Genomic DNA, 18,878 nt, shown 5'->3' on the forward strand with positions numbered 1-18,878 from the left:
AATCCGCTTCAAGAAACTCCACCCTTGCAGGGAATTCAGAGGCAGAAATTTTGGTGCTTCTCTCTACTGTTGGTTTGATTCTTTGCCATGTCTTGCCTGCTTCTCATTCATTTCTTCTTTTCCTGCTCATACTTTCTTCTGTCTCAAATGCCGATAGTGGTTTCTGTTCCTGAAGGTCTTTCTTCCTTATTTAAGCTGAATGGATGTCCATAAATTAAAATTCCTTTCGTATTCTCTCTCCCTATGCCTTTACCTGTGCTGGGCTTAAATTAGTCATTTGTCCACAAAAGGACAGCAAAGCCACTGAATCAAATGCAGCAACTACATTTAAGCATCACTGAGTCAAGCAGTCTCTTAAGGATGGGTCTGGGTGCAAGACCCCAGGAGCCATCCCTTGGGGCACTCATGATCAAAATCTTATTCACTGCCTCCTGTAGGCACCCCACTGCAAACCCAGTGTCTGCTGGAACCAGTGGATATGTAAGAACAAGAACAAACGGCTAATCAGGAGATTTAGTTACAGTGGATGCACAGAGGTGTTGGTCTGAAGAAAAAGTTGTGCAGCGAACACTTGATTCCCCATGTGGCTCTGGGAAGTCACCTGGAGAGCTTGACTGGGACGTTGCTTAAGGCTTAAGGGAACAAACTATGCCAGCCTTTTGTCTTTCTGTCCCAGCAAATGCAGACAGATGCTGGCTTGTGAACCACAGTGACTGCAGAGAGTCAGGCCCTGAGAGGAAAGGTGTGAACCACTTTGATGTTACCTATGCTCTGTCTGCTTATGATTAGGAAGGAGAATCCTTTCAGCATCTGGTATAATCCCTACATTTTGTTTTTGTGGAAAAAAGCCAAGTGTCAGGGAAGAAAGGATCCTGGGATGAAGGACTTTGGTGCTGATGAGGAATGACTCATCCCTCCTGCCCAAGCTGGAGATGAAGATTATCCAACTGGGCCAGTTTACATTTAGGGCAGCCTGTGTCTGGGAGTGGAGCAGCCAGACTGCAGAGGAGCTCTGAGGGCACTCAGGTTGATGGGGTTTGTCCATGTCAGGGGGAACACCCACAAGCCACAGGAGATGGAGGGGAGCTTGGCACAGCAGACCTTTCCCCACAGAGGCACACCTAAGGCCACTGTGGGCTCCCTCTTCTGCATCTCCTGCCCCACTGCTGCTGCAGGGCTTTGTGTCACCAGCTCCAGCCTGCTCTGCTGCGTTTCTCGTCTCTCAAACAAACACCCTCTGGTGTGGTCTGTGGCTCTGTGCCTTCCCGAGCTGCGTGGGTGAAGCGTCCTCTGTCACACCCTGTGCTCCTCCTGGCCATCGTGGCTGTGTGGCAGTCTCCTCTATAGCGTCACTGTGTGTCGGTGGCCGTGTTTGGGCGTCTGGTGTGGGGGGCAGGAGCCCGTGGCTAATGGCACCTACTGTTGTATTGCAGGCGCCAGGTTGAGTGGGAGCCTGCCAGCAGTTTGATTGAAGGGGTTTGTTTGACACTTCAGAGGCAGCCTATCATATCCTTCCTGCCTCACCTTAGGTCTCTGATCAATGTCTGTGTCAATCTGGTGAGTAGCCGAGCGGCAACCCCGTGAACCTTTGCTAAATCTCCCCCTGCTGTTGATTTCTCTGGACTGAAGACGACAGTTTGTTCCCATTCCTGTCATTTTACCTGTCCCCTTTACCTCTCACAAGGGGACTCTGCAAGTGACACTAGAGAGAGGAAGGTTCATTTTTGAAGTGGTGCATGGGGAGATGCGGTGACCGACAGCAGCGGTCAAGCAATTTATTTTCCATTACTTCCCACGCACCACTTTGAAGATCTGCCTTTGCCAGACTGAGCTGAGAGCTGAGGGCTGCAAGTTGGAGAGTGGGGTGGTGGAGACTGCACACACCTGGTAGAGACGGGGAGAGGGTGGCACTGGGGATACCTACCATCCCCAGTGGGGAAGGGCCCTGATTGCTCTGCCAGGGGCCATCGGGGGCTGGATAGTCAGAAAGGTTTACAAGGTGAATTGACTCCACTATTTGTAATGTCCCTGGCTTGATCTAATACAGGTTTGCACTGGACAATATTCAGATCCCTCTCTTAGTAAAGTTTATTGCTCTTAAGTGTGTTACAACAGACGAGTGATGTGGACAGGGTTTGCCTCATCCAAATCATTCAGTGATAGACCATAGTGTTTCTGCAGCTCTTACACTGGGGGTAAGGCCCCACTTCAACATCCATGTCACTCCAGCCACTTGGGCAAACAAGCATGCTTTCATTCCAGGTGCAAAAATGGAAATTAAGGGGGAAAGGTTGCACTAGAATTTTACTGTTACTGGGTTTTATAGCATTTTCTTCTTAGAGCATAAATGATGTAACCTTACCTACCAGCTTACAAAAAACATTTCAGGGTTCACCAGTGCTCTGAGGGGCTTTAAAAACAATGACCATTAGCTAAAATGCAATGTCAGATTTTGACTGGTCCCCATCCTTCAAGTCAATTCAGCACTCATTGCTGCAAGGGCAGGGAAACTCCAACCTGTCAGAGTCCATAAGATTTCTTCCTCTTCCAAGCAGAGGTAGCAACTACCTGGCACTAATGGTACTTAGTATTTTACCTTTAGCTGTCAGAACTGGGTGCACTGTGAGCTGTGGGAGCACTGACTGGATGGTGTATCATATGTAGACCATGAGGTCCAAAAATCAATCACCCAGAAAGGCAGGGAAATATCTCAATGATAATCCATAGTGATGTAAAGAAGAGTCTCTGACTCTTTCTCCTTCTAAATTGTCCTTTGGTTTTCTGGCAAAAAAAAAAAAAAAATTGGTTACTGCCTTTTTCCCCAGACAGAATTTGGAATAGAAGCATGCATTTACCTCCCATAGGTTTAGGTGTCTGCCAGGTACCTTCTCCCTCTTCCTGTCACCTAGCTGTGTCTCATCATGGTGAGAAACAGACATATGCAGGTCTGTGATTTAATTCCTTCTGAGGCACACATCCAAAACAGTACCAATAACTCTCCCCTAGAAATGCTGTTTCCTTGTGGTGATTATTCAAGGAGTTCCAGACAACCTGGTCACATGCAGGTGACTCTTCTTCAGACATCTGGGGTCAGTCAGCTGAGAGAAATCATGCTTAGAGTTCCCCAAAACAGGCTGTGTTTGAGAGGAATCTGAACATTGTACAAAACCTGGCGTGGGTCAGACTTAGGACATTATTTTTCAAGCAAGGGAAGGGAAAAGATGTCCACTTTCAATGCAGACTTTTTGCTTTGATGACAGATTTTTATTTGTTACAGTTGTCAAATGACATATCCTCCAACTCTAGCTGTTCCACCAGTCCAGTGCTGGTCATTCAGGGCTGGTACTGGGTACATTTATAAATGTACCTGTGCACTCCTCCCATCCATGCTGGTTCCCTCTTTTCCCCTTCCTTTCCCTGCTAGAACACTGTCTCCTCAATGGCCCCAGCTCCTGCAAGGACCACTGGGGGGGCTGGTTCTACTAGATCCACCCCAACTCAGTGCTCAATGAAAGGCACCTCCATTTCACTGACGTTGGAGGATATGGCATGGATGAAACTGTAAGTAGCCAGTTGTGGTGATGTGCTGTGTTTGTATTGCAGGTGATGGGAGTGGTAGGACCCTCCAGTGTGGCTGATGGATTACCCCTTCTTCATCTCAGCCCTTATCTCTCGCCACCTCTGCCCTTCAGCACAGCTGTTGTCCGGCTTGTAGCATTGCAGATACAGGTGTGTCTGCCCTGGCCATGGCCAGGCCTTTAGAGCTTCTGGTTGAGACACCAGCTCATCAGTGCTCTGTTTTCTTTCTGCAAAAAGCTGGGCAAAAACTGTGGAACGTGCATCAAAAGTTAAGGAGAAGCAACATGTAAATTCTCCCTTCTTTCTGAAGGCTTGAACTGAGCTCAGAATTCATTTCTTGGGGCCCAGTCCACAGCAAGCATCCATCAGCCTAACACTGCCATTGAAATCCAAGGAGTTTGGCTGATGGATGCTGTTTAAGGCTCTGACAAGCAGGTTAGGATTCTTTGCAGGATCTAAGGAGTAAGACTTCTGCCACAGGAAGATGGACCCTGGCTTGGGTTACATCCATGCAACCCTTCCTGTCTTCCTGTGGGACCATGTGTGTAACTGAGAGTGGATTTTGTGCTCTTCTGCTCTTACCTGAGCTGGTCACACAGTGTGCCAGCACAAAAAGCAGGGCAACTTGGCTTTTCAGCTGCTGACACAATGGTATCCTTGTTGCCAGAACTTAAAAAAAAACAAAAACCAGTTTCAGACTTTTTGGAGAATTTCACCACTATTCCTTTCTCATAGCAGCACTATAACTTTTTAGAGTCTTTCTGCCTCAGTGTCCCTTTCCTTCCCCACTGGCATGAAATCAGTCTGAATGGTGACCAAAGAAGTGACAAATTTACTTATCTAGCTCCAACTTGCATTTTAAAATATGCATTGGTACATCCAGTAGAATACTTAGGCAGGTATTTCTGAGCAGCTTGGGAAGGAAAGCTTACAGGGATCAACACACAGAGCTGTCCCTCAGAGCATGAGGCACAAAAGGACTTTTTGGTTCAAACTGACACAGAAAGAGAATAGATTTCTTCCAGCTCTGAGGTAATGGTTCTTAAATCAAAACAAAAGAAAACAAAGGGCCACTTTCAGCTGCTGTGAAATATTATCTATGAAAAAAAATTAAACAGATAGCAAATTAATTTTTTTTAATTATGGGGAACTTTTATTATCCTCTTCTCCCTGTTCACTCATTTGTGGGCTTAAATGTGATGAAAACCAAACACGTCAGAAAAAACACGAGGCATTATTTCCAATATTTCCAGGAGAATACAAAACAGAAGTACTTCACACCCCACCAGAAAACATCTCCTAGAATTCCTCAGCCCAGGTCTGCAAGCTTCAGGAGTTGCAAGGTTCAGTTGCATTTCACAGCTAAGTCTGTAACAACTGGGATGTTGTAAATGAGCAAAGGTTCTGGTGCCAGCCGTTTGAATTACCTCCTCTAAAAGAAGGTGAAAGGCCTTTCAATTTAAGATGGACTGTGTGTCAAGAAGTAAACATGCATTTTGTTTGTTTCTCAGGAGCTCATTCTTTGTGTTAGGGAGGATGACAGGGCAGCACAAAGTGAGGCAGAGCAAAAATAAGTTCGGGAATAGCCTCCATGTTCAGACAGGAGAATATTTAGATAATGTCATTTGTGCAGCTTCCTCTGTTCCTTTTTTTTATTCTCTATAGTCTATGCCAGATCCTGATACTATTCACAGCAGTGCAGAGCTTACGACTAACACTCACCTGACTCCAGTGGGATACTTCTGGTTTTGTTAATGATAACGAGGAGTTAGGAGTCCTTTGGCTATGACACCAGCAGGTGATCCCTGTGTTGCTCTGTGAATTCCCATTACTCCTGACTAAGTGGTCTGAGGGCATCTCGTTCAATCAGGTCATCAATGCTGGTGTTGTACTGTGTGAATGGGGGATCCTCATTCCCTGCACTGACTTGTTTACGTGATCTGCTGATGAAATCATTTAATCCTTTTTTATTATTACTGCACAGGCTTTGAAAGAAGATTTCCCCCTAAGCCATGTCGTCTCCCCATTCACCAATCAGGAAAGAAGGGAAGGAATGCTTTTAAACCTACTGATTCCATTTGTGCTCACAGTAGGATCTGGAAGCAAAGGTCTGACTAATTTAACAAAAAGAACTTTTTCCCCCTTTTCTGACAAGTGATGTTTGCACTTTCCCTGCTCTCTGTATTTTATTTATTTATTTAATTAATTTTTATTTTGGGTTTCTGTCACTGGCAGTGTGTCAGCTAAGTGCCCTTTGGGTCTGAGATTGAAAAGAGCCCCATTGGGATCAGTTATTATTTCCTCTTTTTATTTCAGCTGCGCCTTGGTTCTTGAGTCAGGTCTTACACAGACGTCCTCCTGCTTTTGAAACTGGAGTGCAGGGCAGGACAAATCTATTGTAGCAGAAGTCACAGAGGGGAGCAAAGGTCACAGAAATTGTGTGCCCCTGTGGATCACAGTTTGCCCAGTCCATGCAACTTGTCTTGCACAAGTCCTGCTCCTCACTGGTAAATCCCTAAACGAAAGCAAAGAGTAAAGGGAGAGGGGAATGCCAGAAGGAAATGAGACCACTGAATGGGACATTTCTTTGTGCTGTGTAGCTCTGTGTCTGTGTGTGTTCGTGTTGGTGCTGAAATAAACTTTGCCTTTGCTTGCAGGAGGAGAAGCAACATAACAAGGTGTGGGGGACGGAGTTTTGGCTTAGGGGACATTTGAGATGCACCCCATTTTGGAGCTGAACAGGGTCTGGATCTTTTGAGTGTCTGTGATGGGATGTAGCCTGATCTTTCTCTCTCTTTCCCCTCCCAATGCATCTCAGACAGCCCCTGGCTGGAGCAGCCTGAGGTCCTGCTGCTGCTCCAGACTGTTATCAATATCCTCCTGCCACCTCGCATCATCAGCACTTCCCGCAGCAAGAACTTCATGCTGGAGAGCTCCCCTGCCCACTGCTCCACCCCGGGGGATGCGGGGAAGGACCTGCGGCGGGAAGGGCTGGCAGAATCCACCAGCCAGGCTGCCTACCTGGGTGAGTGATGCCTTCTGCTGAGCCCTGAGGAGACACACAGTTAAGGAGGAGTGCTCAAAGCACCAAAGAAAACCATCCCAGGCAGGAGCTAACTGACCTCTCCAGAGTTGCTTTAGAGCTTGTCCTGAACAGGAGGCCAGGCCAGCCCGTGAAGTCAGGACTATCCCTGGGATATATCGCAACGCGAGCGGTGTCTGCGCTGCAGCTGAAGGAAGAGCAGCACAGGTAGAAGTCGCTCAGTTTTCATACTGCCACCCTACAGTGAAGCCACAAAGGCCAGTCAGACTGCCCATCAACCCCTGACATCACAGCCTCACTATCCCTGGGCTCTCTAGGGTGAGGGGTGATGCAGCCTGCCTGGCTGCTGGCCCCACACATGGTGCTCGCTGACTGGTGTGCCCTCTGCTTGCTGTAGGGTGCTGCAAGGCAGCACTGTATTATCTCACATCTGACCCAAGGGTGAAAGCACAGAAAAAATAATTCATTTGGAGATGCAGCATCGCTGAAGGCGGTCGGGCCAATACAGGGACAGTTTTGTCTCAAAGCACCCCTCCAGGAACAGCTTCTCTGTTTCTGATTTTGTGAGGGCATTTATCTGAAGATTTATGTTTGGGTCTTTGTTAACCCGTCTCTAAGGAGTGTTGTTAATCTGATGAAAAATTGGCAGATCACCACTGATTTAGCAGCCCCCACCCAAACAAACTGGGATATAGTTGTGTAATGGCTGAGAAGTCTTGGCCATCCCATTAAGAATAAGGAGTAGTCAGCTTTCCCCCAACAATTCCCAGGCCTTGCTGCTTTTATCAGACCAGGGGAGCACAGGAAGGGGGAGATTCCTTGTCTCTCCTGTGAACCAAGTGTTAATCACTGCCCACTTTAATGCAGAGCATTGTTTTGAACTTGTTGCTGTTCATCCCCATTTGTAACACCACGCTCTTGCGAATTACTGCCCTTCGCTTACTGGACCATATTTGTATTTAAATTGCAGTGTGGCCGTGACTCATGCAGCTGCACTGCTAGAAAGGTTCTTGTCATCACCCTATAAATCATCTGCAAGTTATTGTGCTCATTGGGTGACTGTGTGAATATGCTTGGTCAAGATTTTTGAGGTTGTGTGATCAGCCAGGGCTGTATTCCTTCTCTGAGCTGCTTTCAAAAGATCTGATTCTGAGAATACAAAAGAACTCTGCATGGAAGGGAGAGGGAACACCAGAGCAAACAAATACAGAGGAATTTAGGTATGAAGTAGAAAAGTTTCTCTTGAAATGGGATTGCCAGTCCTGATCCTGAGGCTTTTACTGCTAGAAGGCTGGTTGCTCCTTCCCTGCCATTTTTGGAGACTGACAGAAAAGACAGTTGTGACTCTGAGGTGTGTGGGCATGCACGTGCATGTACATGCAAAGCATGCCTGTGTAGGTTTGTGCTCACTGTGGCCGCCCGGTCCTTCCTCCAGTGCTTGCAAAGGACACTGGTGACATCTCTGACTGTCCTTTGCTGATGTCTGTTCCCCTGTAGCCCTGAAGGTGATCCTTGTTTGCTTTGAACGCCAGCTGGACAGCCAGTGGTACTGGCTGAGCCTGCAAGTCAAAGAGATGGCCCTGCGGAAGGTGGGAGGGCTGGCCCTGTGGGATTTCCTGGATTTCATCGTGCGGACACGGATCCCTATCTTTGTGCTCCTTCGGCCCTTCATCCAGTGCAAGGTAACTGCTGCTTTGGCTCCTGGTCTATCACTGCCTGAAGGCAAGATAGCCCTTGTTCCCCACTTGAGAACAGAGGAGCAGCACTTCTGGAAGAACTACATGTAGTGAGTGGCCTTTCAGAAGTTAGTAGAAGAAGAAGAATCCTTTGATACTAAATCACAGAGCTTTTTCCTAGCCAAAACTAAACAGGGGCTCTGATCCATGGAGTACAGCTAGTCTTAGTTCCTCCAGATGGGGAAGTGCATGTGGAGCTAATTCTAAAATGAAGACACTGAAAGCACTTGGAAGGAGTGTGGATGTGCTGAACCTGGGAAGGTGTTGGCAGAAATCTTCTAGTAATCTCTCTGCTGCATAGAGCTGGGCAATATAGCTAACAGCCAGGAAGGACCACTCCCCTTTCCATGTCTTGGATGAATGTTCTGAGAGGACTTTTGTGGATGAACAGGCAGCTGCTAGGCTAAGGAACCTGGGGTTTAAGTTAATCACAGCTCCTTGCTTGTTACCAGGTAGATTAGCACATGATACTCTACCTTATTTAGCCTTCCTTGTCTCTTGGACAGACTAAACAGTCATGGAGGAAGGAACTGTCTTGTGGCAGGATCACGAGGATAGAGCTTAGCATAGGGGAGCCCTCCTCTCCATGGACCCTACACCACTGAGGTTTTGATCACTGTTCAGTCTGATGTAAGATTGCCCCTGAGAGACAGGTGGAAACCTCATAGACGGAGTCAAAACCTCTTGCCTACACAGCCTGCTGGTTGCAGGCTCATGCTAGTCTGGAGACTAGTCCCAGTTCCCTGGGCACCATCTCCCTGCAATGCTAATGCATCCCACATTTGCAGCTGCTGGCTCAGCCAGCTGAGAACCACGAGGAGCTGACTGCCCGGCAGCACATCTCGGACCAGCTGGAGAGACGGTTCATCCCGCGGCCGCTCTGCAAGAGCTCCCTCATCGCCGAGTTCAACAACGAGCTGAAGATCCTGAAGGAGGCCGTGCACAGTGGGTCTGGTAAGGAAGGCAGGGAGAGCTCAGGGCCATCACCCCTTGCCCCGACAGGAGCTTGTGAGGCAGAGCTGGCCTCAGCCTAAAACGGGAATGGGGGCAATCCACACACACCCTGGAGCTTATGCTCGGCCTTGCCTCTGCAGCCAACAGAAGGCCAGGTTAGTTGTGAAATGCACCTGTTTTTTCACCAAGTCTGAGTCCAATTCCCCAGCAGCTGACTCTTGCTGGCTCAGCTGGCTCGTGCAGCCCCAACCCCAGTGCAGTGAGTCCCTCCGTGCCACTGTAAAGCCAAAGCTCCTTGTGCAGAAAGGTCTGGCTGTTCAGCAGCAGCTGATCTTACTCCTCCTTTCTCCTGGTCTCTGATTTTTCTCTACTGTGACATCCAGATCAGCATCCCTGAGCTGATGCAGCACTTCAGAATTCTCTCCTGCACAAGAGGAGAGTTTTCTCCACTCCTGTCACCACGAGATGGCAGCTGCTGCTCATACTTGGCAAGCGGTTTATATGCTTTGTTCTTAAGGAAAAGAAATTCGAAAGGAAATGCTTCAGTCTTTTTTTTCGTTTTTTTTCCCCTTGGCAATAATTTGCCTTGTTTCTAAATGTTGAAGCCGATCTGTCAAATACAGGTTGTGAAAAATCAGGCTGCATAAGTAAAACAGAGATTTTGGAAAAGTGAGATGAGCAAGGTAGCTGCTAGTGTTTTATCACCTCTGCCACCCCTGTCGCAGTATCACAGAATCATTAAAGTTGAAAAATACCTCTGAGATCATCAAGTTCAACCTTTGATGATCACCTTGTCAACTAGACCATGGCACCAAGTCCCAAATCCAGTCATTTCCTGAACACCTCCAGGGGTGGTGACACCACTACCACTCTGGGCAGCCCATTCTAATGCTTAACACCCCTTTCCATGAAGAAATTCCTCCCCTGGTGCAGCTTGAGGCCTTTTCCTTTTGTCCTGTCGCTGGTGGCAGGGGAGAGGCCAGCTCCAGCCTGGCTCCATCCTCCTGCTGGGAAGTTGCAGAGAGCGAGAAGCTCCCCCTGCCCCACTAGCCCAGGCAGAAGGAGGAGCCCAGAATGACAGGAACTCTCGGCTGGCTGTTGACTCCCGACACCATCGGTGACTTGGGTTTGGTTTCGCCCCTCTTGCGCAGCTTACCAAGGGAAGACATCGGTCAGCACTGTGGGCACCTCCACGTCTGCTTACCGCCTGAGCCTGGCCACCATGTCCCGCTCCAACACGGGCACTGGCACAGTCTGGGAGCAGGACAGCGAGCCCTCCCAGCAGGCCTCGCAGGACACGCTGAGCCGCACCGATGAGGAGGACGAAGAAAGTACGTGGTCACATACTAACCCCCCAACACTGAAGAGATTTCCTTGATGCCCAGAGGCCGCCCAGGAGGGGGACACAGTTGCCCCTGTCCCAGTGGGAATAAAAGGGCTACAGGAGCACGAGGCTGGGCAGCTGGTGTGGCTGGTGCACGGTGTTAAAGTTTGGGTTGTTACCAAAAAAAAAGGAATACATTTGAATAAGTATTGTACCAGAATGGTTGGGGGTTTTTGGTGCTTTCTTGAGGCGTTTTAACACATCCCCATTTTAAAATTGTACATTAGCTATGGCTTTAACTGATTAATATTTATTCATCTTTATTATTCTTCTACTCAATTTTACTTAATTTCGAGGGATTCTTAGAGAGCTTCGGGGGTTTTCTTGGTTTTGCCACGTTTTAGTGCACAATCTGCCTTTTCAACCCTCCATTGTTTAAATGTAGCTAAAATATAGCCTTAAGTATTTCACTGCACTGTGACAATGCATTGGGCAGTCAGGCCTCTCTCCGGCATCATGACAGTGGGCAGGGGCTGTGGCTGTCTAGTTAGGATCCTGTTCCTACAGGATCCTCAAAACATCAAGCAGGAGGAGTGAAAATGGGGGCCCAAAAGAAAGGCCCATGCAGTTACAGCAGAATTTCCTTTTGGGAAAGAGCAGTTAGCCTGGAACTTTGCAGATTCAGCCCAACTTTATTTTAGCTGGGTTCACCACTGAACTTTGTACAATCCACCCAGAGCTGTACTGCTTACACATTGTTCAGGTATTTACTCACTGTGCAAAAATACGGTTTCAGCCTCAGATTAATTCTGAGCCACTGTGTGGAAAGGTAAGTGCCATCTTCCTATCTGAACTGCTTCATTATTTCCTCAGCCCTGCCTTGGATAAACACTGCTGTAAAATATTTCAGTACATCAGAATTGAAAAAAGGTCAAAAAGAGGAGAGAAAATTATACAAGCCCACCCCTTTGTTTTCTTTACTTGCAATCAAAAGTTGTTGTAGCAAACACCACAAAAAAGTAATTTCTTTCTGGATATTTGATATAATTTGAAACAGCACTGAAAGATTTCAAGCAGTCCTGATTGCAATCCTGCTGTGTGCATAGTTCTGTTGCAGTATGATGCATTTGAGTCAATTTATTCTAATTTTTGGTAACATTTTAAAATGCATCTCCTGAAGGTGTTGAAGGGTGTCAATTCTGCCTTTTGATGTCAGGTATTTTGGCTTTTTTGTCACAGTGCTTTGCTAGATCATAGCAGCAGTTTATTTCACAGCAGGAAAATGTCCAGTTACAACTTTTATGCTGGAAACACTGTACATTAATAAGCAATTTATTAATCAGAGAAATTAAGTCCTAGTGGAAGCTGAATTCCACAAACATGTTTTCCTGAGAACCATTTAAGCTGAAAGAATACATAAATCCCTGCCCCATGTTTGTCAGGTTCCTCATCCTTCAGAGGTTTATGTGTATGTCTTTCATGCACTATGGCTGTAAAATCTAATAGAATATTCCAATTTGCATGCTTGAGCTCTAGGTAAGTAAATGCTGGGTACACCTTTGGCATCCTGTTATCTCTTGACAACTGTCGAGATGCAGGTGGGGTTTGGGTGGTTGTTTCCTCTCCTTTCCTGCTTTTTTCTCTCTTTCTAGATGACTCCTTGAGCATGCCCAGTGTGGTAAGTGAACAAGAAACGTACCTTATGGGTGCCATTGGGAGGAGGCGGTTCTCCAGCCATCTCTCCAGCATGTCTGCACCTCAGGCTGAGGTGGGCATGTTACCCAGCCAAAGGTAAAAATATGGGCTTTTCACCTTTCCCATTATAATAACAAGAGCAGAAATGGCCCAGGTACATCAGAGAGGTGGGATAGTGGAACTGGTGCCAGTATAGTGATGCTCAGTTTATTCATCCTGGAATAGTGATGGACCAAGGGTGCAGGGTTGGAAATAATGATTTTCCTGGGTGATCTGTGTTGGGTAGGGTCCATAAGAACAACACAGCAGCCTTCCTCTTAAACAGTTTCAGAAACACTTGACATTATTATTGTTTTTCTCTGCCACCATAGAATAGCAAAAGGAAATGTGGTTTTGGGGTACTCATTGAACTAGGGGACCATACCCAGTTTGTGGAGGGGTGTGGGGAGGAATCTTGAGAAGCTGGGAAAGAGGAACAGAGGCAGTTTGATTTACTTTGCTTTCTTCCATGTGTTCTTTGTCCTTCCTGGAAGAGTAACTAGCTCAACACAGAAACTAAATGCTATGTTCAAAGATGGGATTTAACACTGTTTTAAACCTGAAATACTTGTTAATAGAAATAACTTTGAACACCTCATTCCTGGTTGACTTGAAATGTTGAGAAAGAGCCTGTTGGGAAATGTACATCTTTAGAAGATGTGGAGAGAAGTTTTGCATTTAAATGTGATTTTTTTTTTCTAAATAAGCAATGTTTATTGTTTTATTTGTCTGTGACTTAGTTATCCAAGGATATCTGACAATGGAATATTAATTTATGTTATTTCCTTTGAACCTTTAAAGAGTAGATTCTACACTATGTCTTGACCACCCCTGGAAAATCAAACAACATTGTTCCCTCCCCATTCTTGCTTGGAATTAAAGAAATAACCTTAATAGATGGAGGAGAATTAACAGCTCTGGTACCTATCAGCAGAGATAGGAGAAGTGATTTACAAGAGAGAAGTTACACAGAATTTATCCAGGAGTTTTCACAAAAGGACTTACAGGAACTCATTCGACTCTTGAACTCAGCTGATTCAGTCCCTTTGTTCCTTGAAAAATTAATATGCAAGACTGCATTTTCCCCAATCCTTCACTATCATCTTCAGTGCATAAACTTCGTAAGAGTCACAGCTGACTCATAGCAATGTTTGCTTTGTGCTATCCCAAATCACGATGATGCTGAGAAAAAAGGACTTTAATTAACACAGAGCTTCACTCTCTACTTTTTAAGTGTATGGTATAACAGGAGAATCACTTTTCATCTGGGTAGGGGAAGGACCAGCTCAGCAAGCATAATCATAGTCCTTGACATCATGCCCTTTGAGTTATGGATGGTCTCTGGGCTTTCAGACTGCCTCACAAATGTAAGCTAATTAATGCTAAGTAACATTACTGCTTTCCTGCTGGTAACCCAGCAGACTTTTCTTTCTTCCTCTCTGTCTTTCTTTCATGTTTTTCCTATGGCCTGAGCAGGCTGCTCCTGCCTGGTGGCTGCACTGCAGGAAAGTATTGGAATTGTGTCCCTTTGCCGAGACCCTTGCCAGCTGTTTATTTACAGTTTCACTGCACTATGAGACATTGCTTTCCAGATGTTTGCCCCTAGAGCTGCACCAGAAGGAGAGTGGTCTATAGCTCATGGGACATAGATCAGCCCTCCCTCAGGGAAGAAGCGGCTCATAGGAAAGGCAAAAAGCTTCCTATGAAGCTGAAAGTAAATAGAACTGAAATAAATCAAAATGCTGCAGGAAAATAAGCTTTCAAAACAGTTCCCTGCCTTATTTCCTTTAGAAACACATCCTGTTGAACTTCTCAGCTCCCTAAATCTCAGCAGAGATGTAGAAGGCTCCATGCAGTGTAAACTCTCTCTAAAGACTGCTCCTGTTATCAGGTGTTCTTTCAGCTCCTGAGTCATATATGTGCTGTTGAGCGTGTGAGACCAATTAATGTTGCCGTCCTTTTTTAAATTTTTTTTTTTATTCCGTTGATATTTTTTTCCCTTGAAAACAGAGACAACGAGCGCATGCTTTTTTGCATTTTCTTTCCCTAAATTCTTAATCTCCCTGCCCCTCCTGCAGTGAACCTAATGTCCTCGATGACTCCCCGAGCCTGGCCACTGAGGGCAGCCTCTCTAGGTACAGTGTTAACACTACCTGTGTGTCAGTGTGTGTGGGAAACGAGCCGTTTCCAACCTTCTGTCTCTTCCCCTCACCTCTCGTCACTCTCTCCATCTCTGTCTCTTGTGGCTCATCGATATTCAGGCCTGCAAGTCAAAGGTGTAGCAACCCGCCTTCAGTTTTCAGCTTTGATTGCCAATAACTTTGAGAAGGCTCAGGAGAAGGGGAAGGGAAAAGCTGTAGTGAATGAAGCAGCAGGCTGGCCTGGGGGTTTTCCCTTTGTTTAACAATTGCTTGAAAGGCATGAGAAAGATGATCCATGAGGCATTAGCTGTATCCTGTTATGAGCATTAGTCTGAAGGCTTATGTAAAATAGAGACATCTGTTTTTTCATTCATCTCACAATGCTGTCAGCACAAAAGACTTAATGTAAATCTGAGTTTTTTTACCATTCACTGGTAAAACTAATTATGGTTAAGTCCTCTGGAATACAATGTTTTGCGTGTGCTTTACAATAATTCTCATTAATTTTGCAAAGCATTTTAAATTCTCAAATGACACCTTAGAAATCTTGCAGGTGGACACCACAAATACATATCTAAAGTGCCTCTGTTTGTGCTGGAGTTCAGGTCTAGCTGTTCCTCATTACTCTCGGGCAGGAGAACAAACACAAATGGGTCAGGAGTGAACTTAGAAGGGAAGGCTGCACCTTTAACACCCAGATCCGTCATGTTAATCATTCTCCCTGCCCTGCTGCTGTGCTCTCACCTCTCAACCCATCCTCTTGAGGCTGGAGAGCTGTTGTTAGTCCCAAGAGCATCTCTGTTTCCTCCCAGGAGAACACAGACCCCGTACACTGGCAACATGGAGGGTAACTTGCTATTTCATTCCGGCACCAGTGGAAGCTGTGGATTTGTTGAGAGGCATTTGTGTGAATGGTTTCTGTTCCATTAGCTTGGGTTTTGATGTTGGCAGTGGCTTTTTGGGATGGGGACAGGCTGCTGTGTTTGTTTGTTCAAACTCTCCTCAGCTGACAAAAGGAGAGTTTATCATCAGTGCTGTCACCAAGCTCATTCCATGAAACGTGGTGTCCTTAGTGTATGTGAACCCTGCTCTGGCAGACCAGTCTATGATCTCTTAAGAAAATACATCAGCTTCTTAGCAGAGGAAGGAGCACTGGTAACCTTTTTTTTTTTTTTTTGACAAAGTAAGGTGGACTGCATAGTCATCTGAGCTAAATAGGAGAAAAGAAATAATTCAATCAAAGAACTTCCGTGTTGTCTTCCTGCTTTAGCAGCATTAAAAACTCACTACAGTTAGGGAAGAGGATAAAGGGGAAGGTCTGTATCTGAGCTAAGGCCATAATGACCTGATACTTGGTTACATCAGTGTTGGTTTTGAAATGTTTTGATCTTGTTAAGTAGGGGGTAGCCATTCCCAATTACAGTGGTGAGGCTGAGCACTATGAGACAGCTAAGTCAGTAAATGTGTTCAAACACAATAATTTATTTTGAATCCTGAAATGTAATCAGCTGCACAATGGGTTCCTATTAATCCCTGTCACAAAAATTTTCCCTGAGGACCAGGACAATATCCTCTACCCTGCTCTATGGTACAGAGATCTCCTAAAGCAAATGGGTGAGCAGATGCACTTAGGAGTCAGTTCTGCTGAGGTTTATTATCCTTTTCAAAGAGCAGGCACTAATGTCTTAAGGATGGGCATCAGGGCTGCAAACCCTTAAGAAGGAATGAAGACACTGCAAACATGTCTAAAAAGATTAGGTTAGATCTCTGTGAGGATGAAAAGATGTTTCAACTGCATTGTTCAATGTGAAAATTGGATTCCTCCTCTAAAGGACAGCAGTAACAAAGCAGATGTTGCAGAAGCTTATTGTGCTCTGGGGATTATAGGGCAGAGTTGTTTTTACATCCAAGAACATTAGTTCTGAATAAAGCAGGCTTGAATTTTTCTTATGTAACTTTGACTTTGGCTGGTGCACAATGATAACTTTTTAGGATCACCTTCTAAATTCACAAGCTGGTGTTTAGTCATAACTGAGGTAAAGAAACAAACAATATTCACTAGGGACTAGACCCTTGTGGGAGGTAGGAGTCTTTAATAAATTAAACAAATCGTGACAAATGCAAAAATAATAAAGTCTATTTCCCTGTGTTCTATAGCAATTAGACACAGCCCTGAAGAGAAGTAGGGAAGGCAGGAAGGGTAGAGCACTGAAGTGCTCAGACAGCTTGGGGTACAGGGCTGAGGAGCATCATGATCTGTTGTGGTTATAATCTGAGAGGACAGGATTCCCAAATCAGAAAGGAAGAAGGTGAAGCCACTGTAATGGAAATCTGTTGCACAAACACATTTCCCTGTAATGTTTGTGCCTATCCTAGCTTAATGGCTCCTAACAGGAAAAATCAGATTGAATCCACATTGCCAGGGCAATTGCAGCAGCAGATTTAATTCTAAATGGGCTGGGATGTGTCTGGAAGTACAATATATTTAACCCATACTCCACTGCCTTTATCCACCAACTCTCTCTTCATATGTCTAGGGACACAAAGTGTGTGCACTCTACCATGATGGTGTGGCAAGCATGTACATCTCTTTAATACATATTGAAACTCGTTGCTTCCTTTGTTTTTTTGTTTTGTTTTTTTTTTTTAATTTCTAGGGGGTTTTTTTGGCTGCATGGTTTGGTAATTCCTGAGCATCACTTCTTTCACTTGCCAACTTGCCAAAGTTTGTTTTGGCCCCCACTGTGTGACTGCACTGTCTGTCATTCCTCACAGGGCTGGCAACATACATCCATAAACTTGGGTTGGTTTGATCTTTGGCTCACCTTTGCCCTATACAATGGGAGTTAACGTTACTGTGCAAATAAACCTCTGACAGAGATACTCAGAGACTCACAGAGCATCTTTGTGTTGGGCAGGAAAAAAAAAAATCATGTTTCCTATTCCCAAATACATCTGGCGTATGTCCTTTGAAAAAACTATTCTTATAGATCACATTGCCATGGGGAGGAGAAATACACTGTCAGCTGAAAAGGCACTTGATTTGGTGTTCCTTGGCTGGGTCCCATGGGCTGTCAGAAAAACAGTGTATTCCTGGTCAGGTCTGGTAAACAAGGAAATACAGAAAAGGAGGGAGGGCAGCCTGCACAAAGCCAACCCTCTGCCTGCCATGCTTGTTTTCACCAAAACAAGATCAGTAGTTCTGTTCTTTGATGTGAAAAGAAACGCTCACAAACCCTCATGAAGAGAAAGCTTTTATCTGAAAATTCAGTCACTCATCTGAAATTTGTGGTCTTTATCATTCTCTCTCTCTCTCTCTCTCTCTCTCTCTCTCTTTCCTTCTTCAAAATGTGGGGGTAGAGAGCAAAAGGACAGCCACAGCAGGACTGTGTTGTGCACAGGCAGCTCTGCAAAACTCAGCTGCTCTCGTGTCCACCACTTCCCTGCAATAGGTATCTGCAATTTTAGCTTGTAAGATCATCCCAGATTATACCAATGTGCATAATGATTCAGTACTGGAAGTAAACATTCTGCAGCTCACTTAACTCATTTCACTTATGTTATAAGCCAGGCTGAAAATCCAAGACTCCAACAGAAAGACACAAAGTCCAGCTTTTTTTTTTTTGCTTGCCTATTGTTTGTCTTTAGTGCATGGGAATAGTTTTTATCTCATGTGTAGCCTCTGTGCCCTCACACAGTCCATGTACACCTGTTAACTAACGACTTTTTCAAGTGTTTTCATATCATATGTGTGAATTGTTTCAGTACTGTAAACAGTTTTGTACTGAATATAATTGCAGTCTTCCTGCTACAGCCATATCTCCTTACTCACAGATCTAAGAACTACCTTTCCTTCACCAGAAATTGTAACAGAATTCTCAAAGCTAGTCCAGTAGACTTTTTTTTTTTTCCAAGAACTTCTCCAGTTAATTCCCACTTCACTCACATAGTGGTAACCACTGTAAAAACTTCTAGAAATTCAGAAGAATAAGTTTTTATGTAATCCTAGAAACAGAAGATTAAGGAAATTCACCAAGCAATTTCAGGTAGTGTGGATCACAAATATAAAGACTAATTTTAAGTGCAGTCTCTTTAATAAGGAACAATGTGGTGCTTTTGGACTTACCAGTTGTATGTGCTGCAGTCACTGCCTGAGTGAAGAACATATTCCTACTAACAGGAGGAAACTCTAAAGGCTCTGCTTATCCCTAGGCAGGTGTTTGTGTGGTGTTTAGGATACTCGGTATACAGAGCATGCCAATATCCTACAGAAAAGCTGGGATGTATATATTCCAGGGACTGGTGCTTTCATTTGGAAGACCCGTCTAAGAAAAGGACTCAAATATATCTTGCTTTTTTTGGCTTTG

General features: G+C 45.2%; 1 protein-coding gene across 3 annotated transcripts in view; it reads left to right on the forward strand.

The window, feature by feature from the left end:
• UNC80 (unc-80 homolog, NALCN channel complex subunit) overlaps positions 1–18,878 on the forward strand; it is a 119,890-nt gene that overhangs the window by 95,116 nt on the left and 5,896 nt on the right. For 2 of the 3 annotated variants that reach the window (XM_062506764.1, XM_062506763.1), the window contains 9 exons: positions 1,434–1,557; positions 3,604–3,729; positions 5,564–5,687; positions 6,398–6,604; positions 8,120–8,304; positions 9,147–9,312; positions 10,464–10,643; positions 12,289–12,427; positions 14,449–14,505. In XM_062506764.1, the coding sequence (XP_062362748.1) occupies positions 1,434–1,557; positions 3,604–3,729; positions 5,564–5,687; positions 6,398–6,604; positions 8,120–8,304; positions 9,147–9,312; positions 10,464–10,643; positions 12,289–12,427; positions 14,449–14,505 (1,308 nt within the window). The remainder of the gene's footprint in view (positions 1–1,433; positions 1,558–3,603; positions 3,730–5,563; positions 5,688–6,397; positions 6,605–8,119; positions 8,305–9,146; positions 9,313–10,463; positions 10,644–12,288; positions 12,428–14,448; positions 14,506–18,878) is intronic. The other variant, XM_062506765.1, reaches the window with a different exon arrangement.

This window comes from Cinclus cinclus, chromosome 21 (assembly GCF_963662255.1).
Source record: "Cinclus cinclus chromosome 21, bCinCin1.1, whole genome shotgun sequence".
Taxonomy (NCBI): Eukaryota; Metazoa; Chordata; class Aves; order Passeriformes; family Cinclidae; genus Cinclus; species Cinclus cinclus.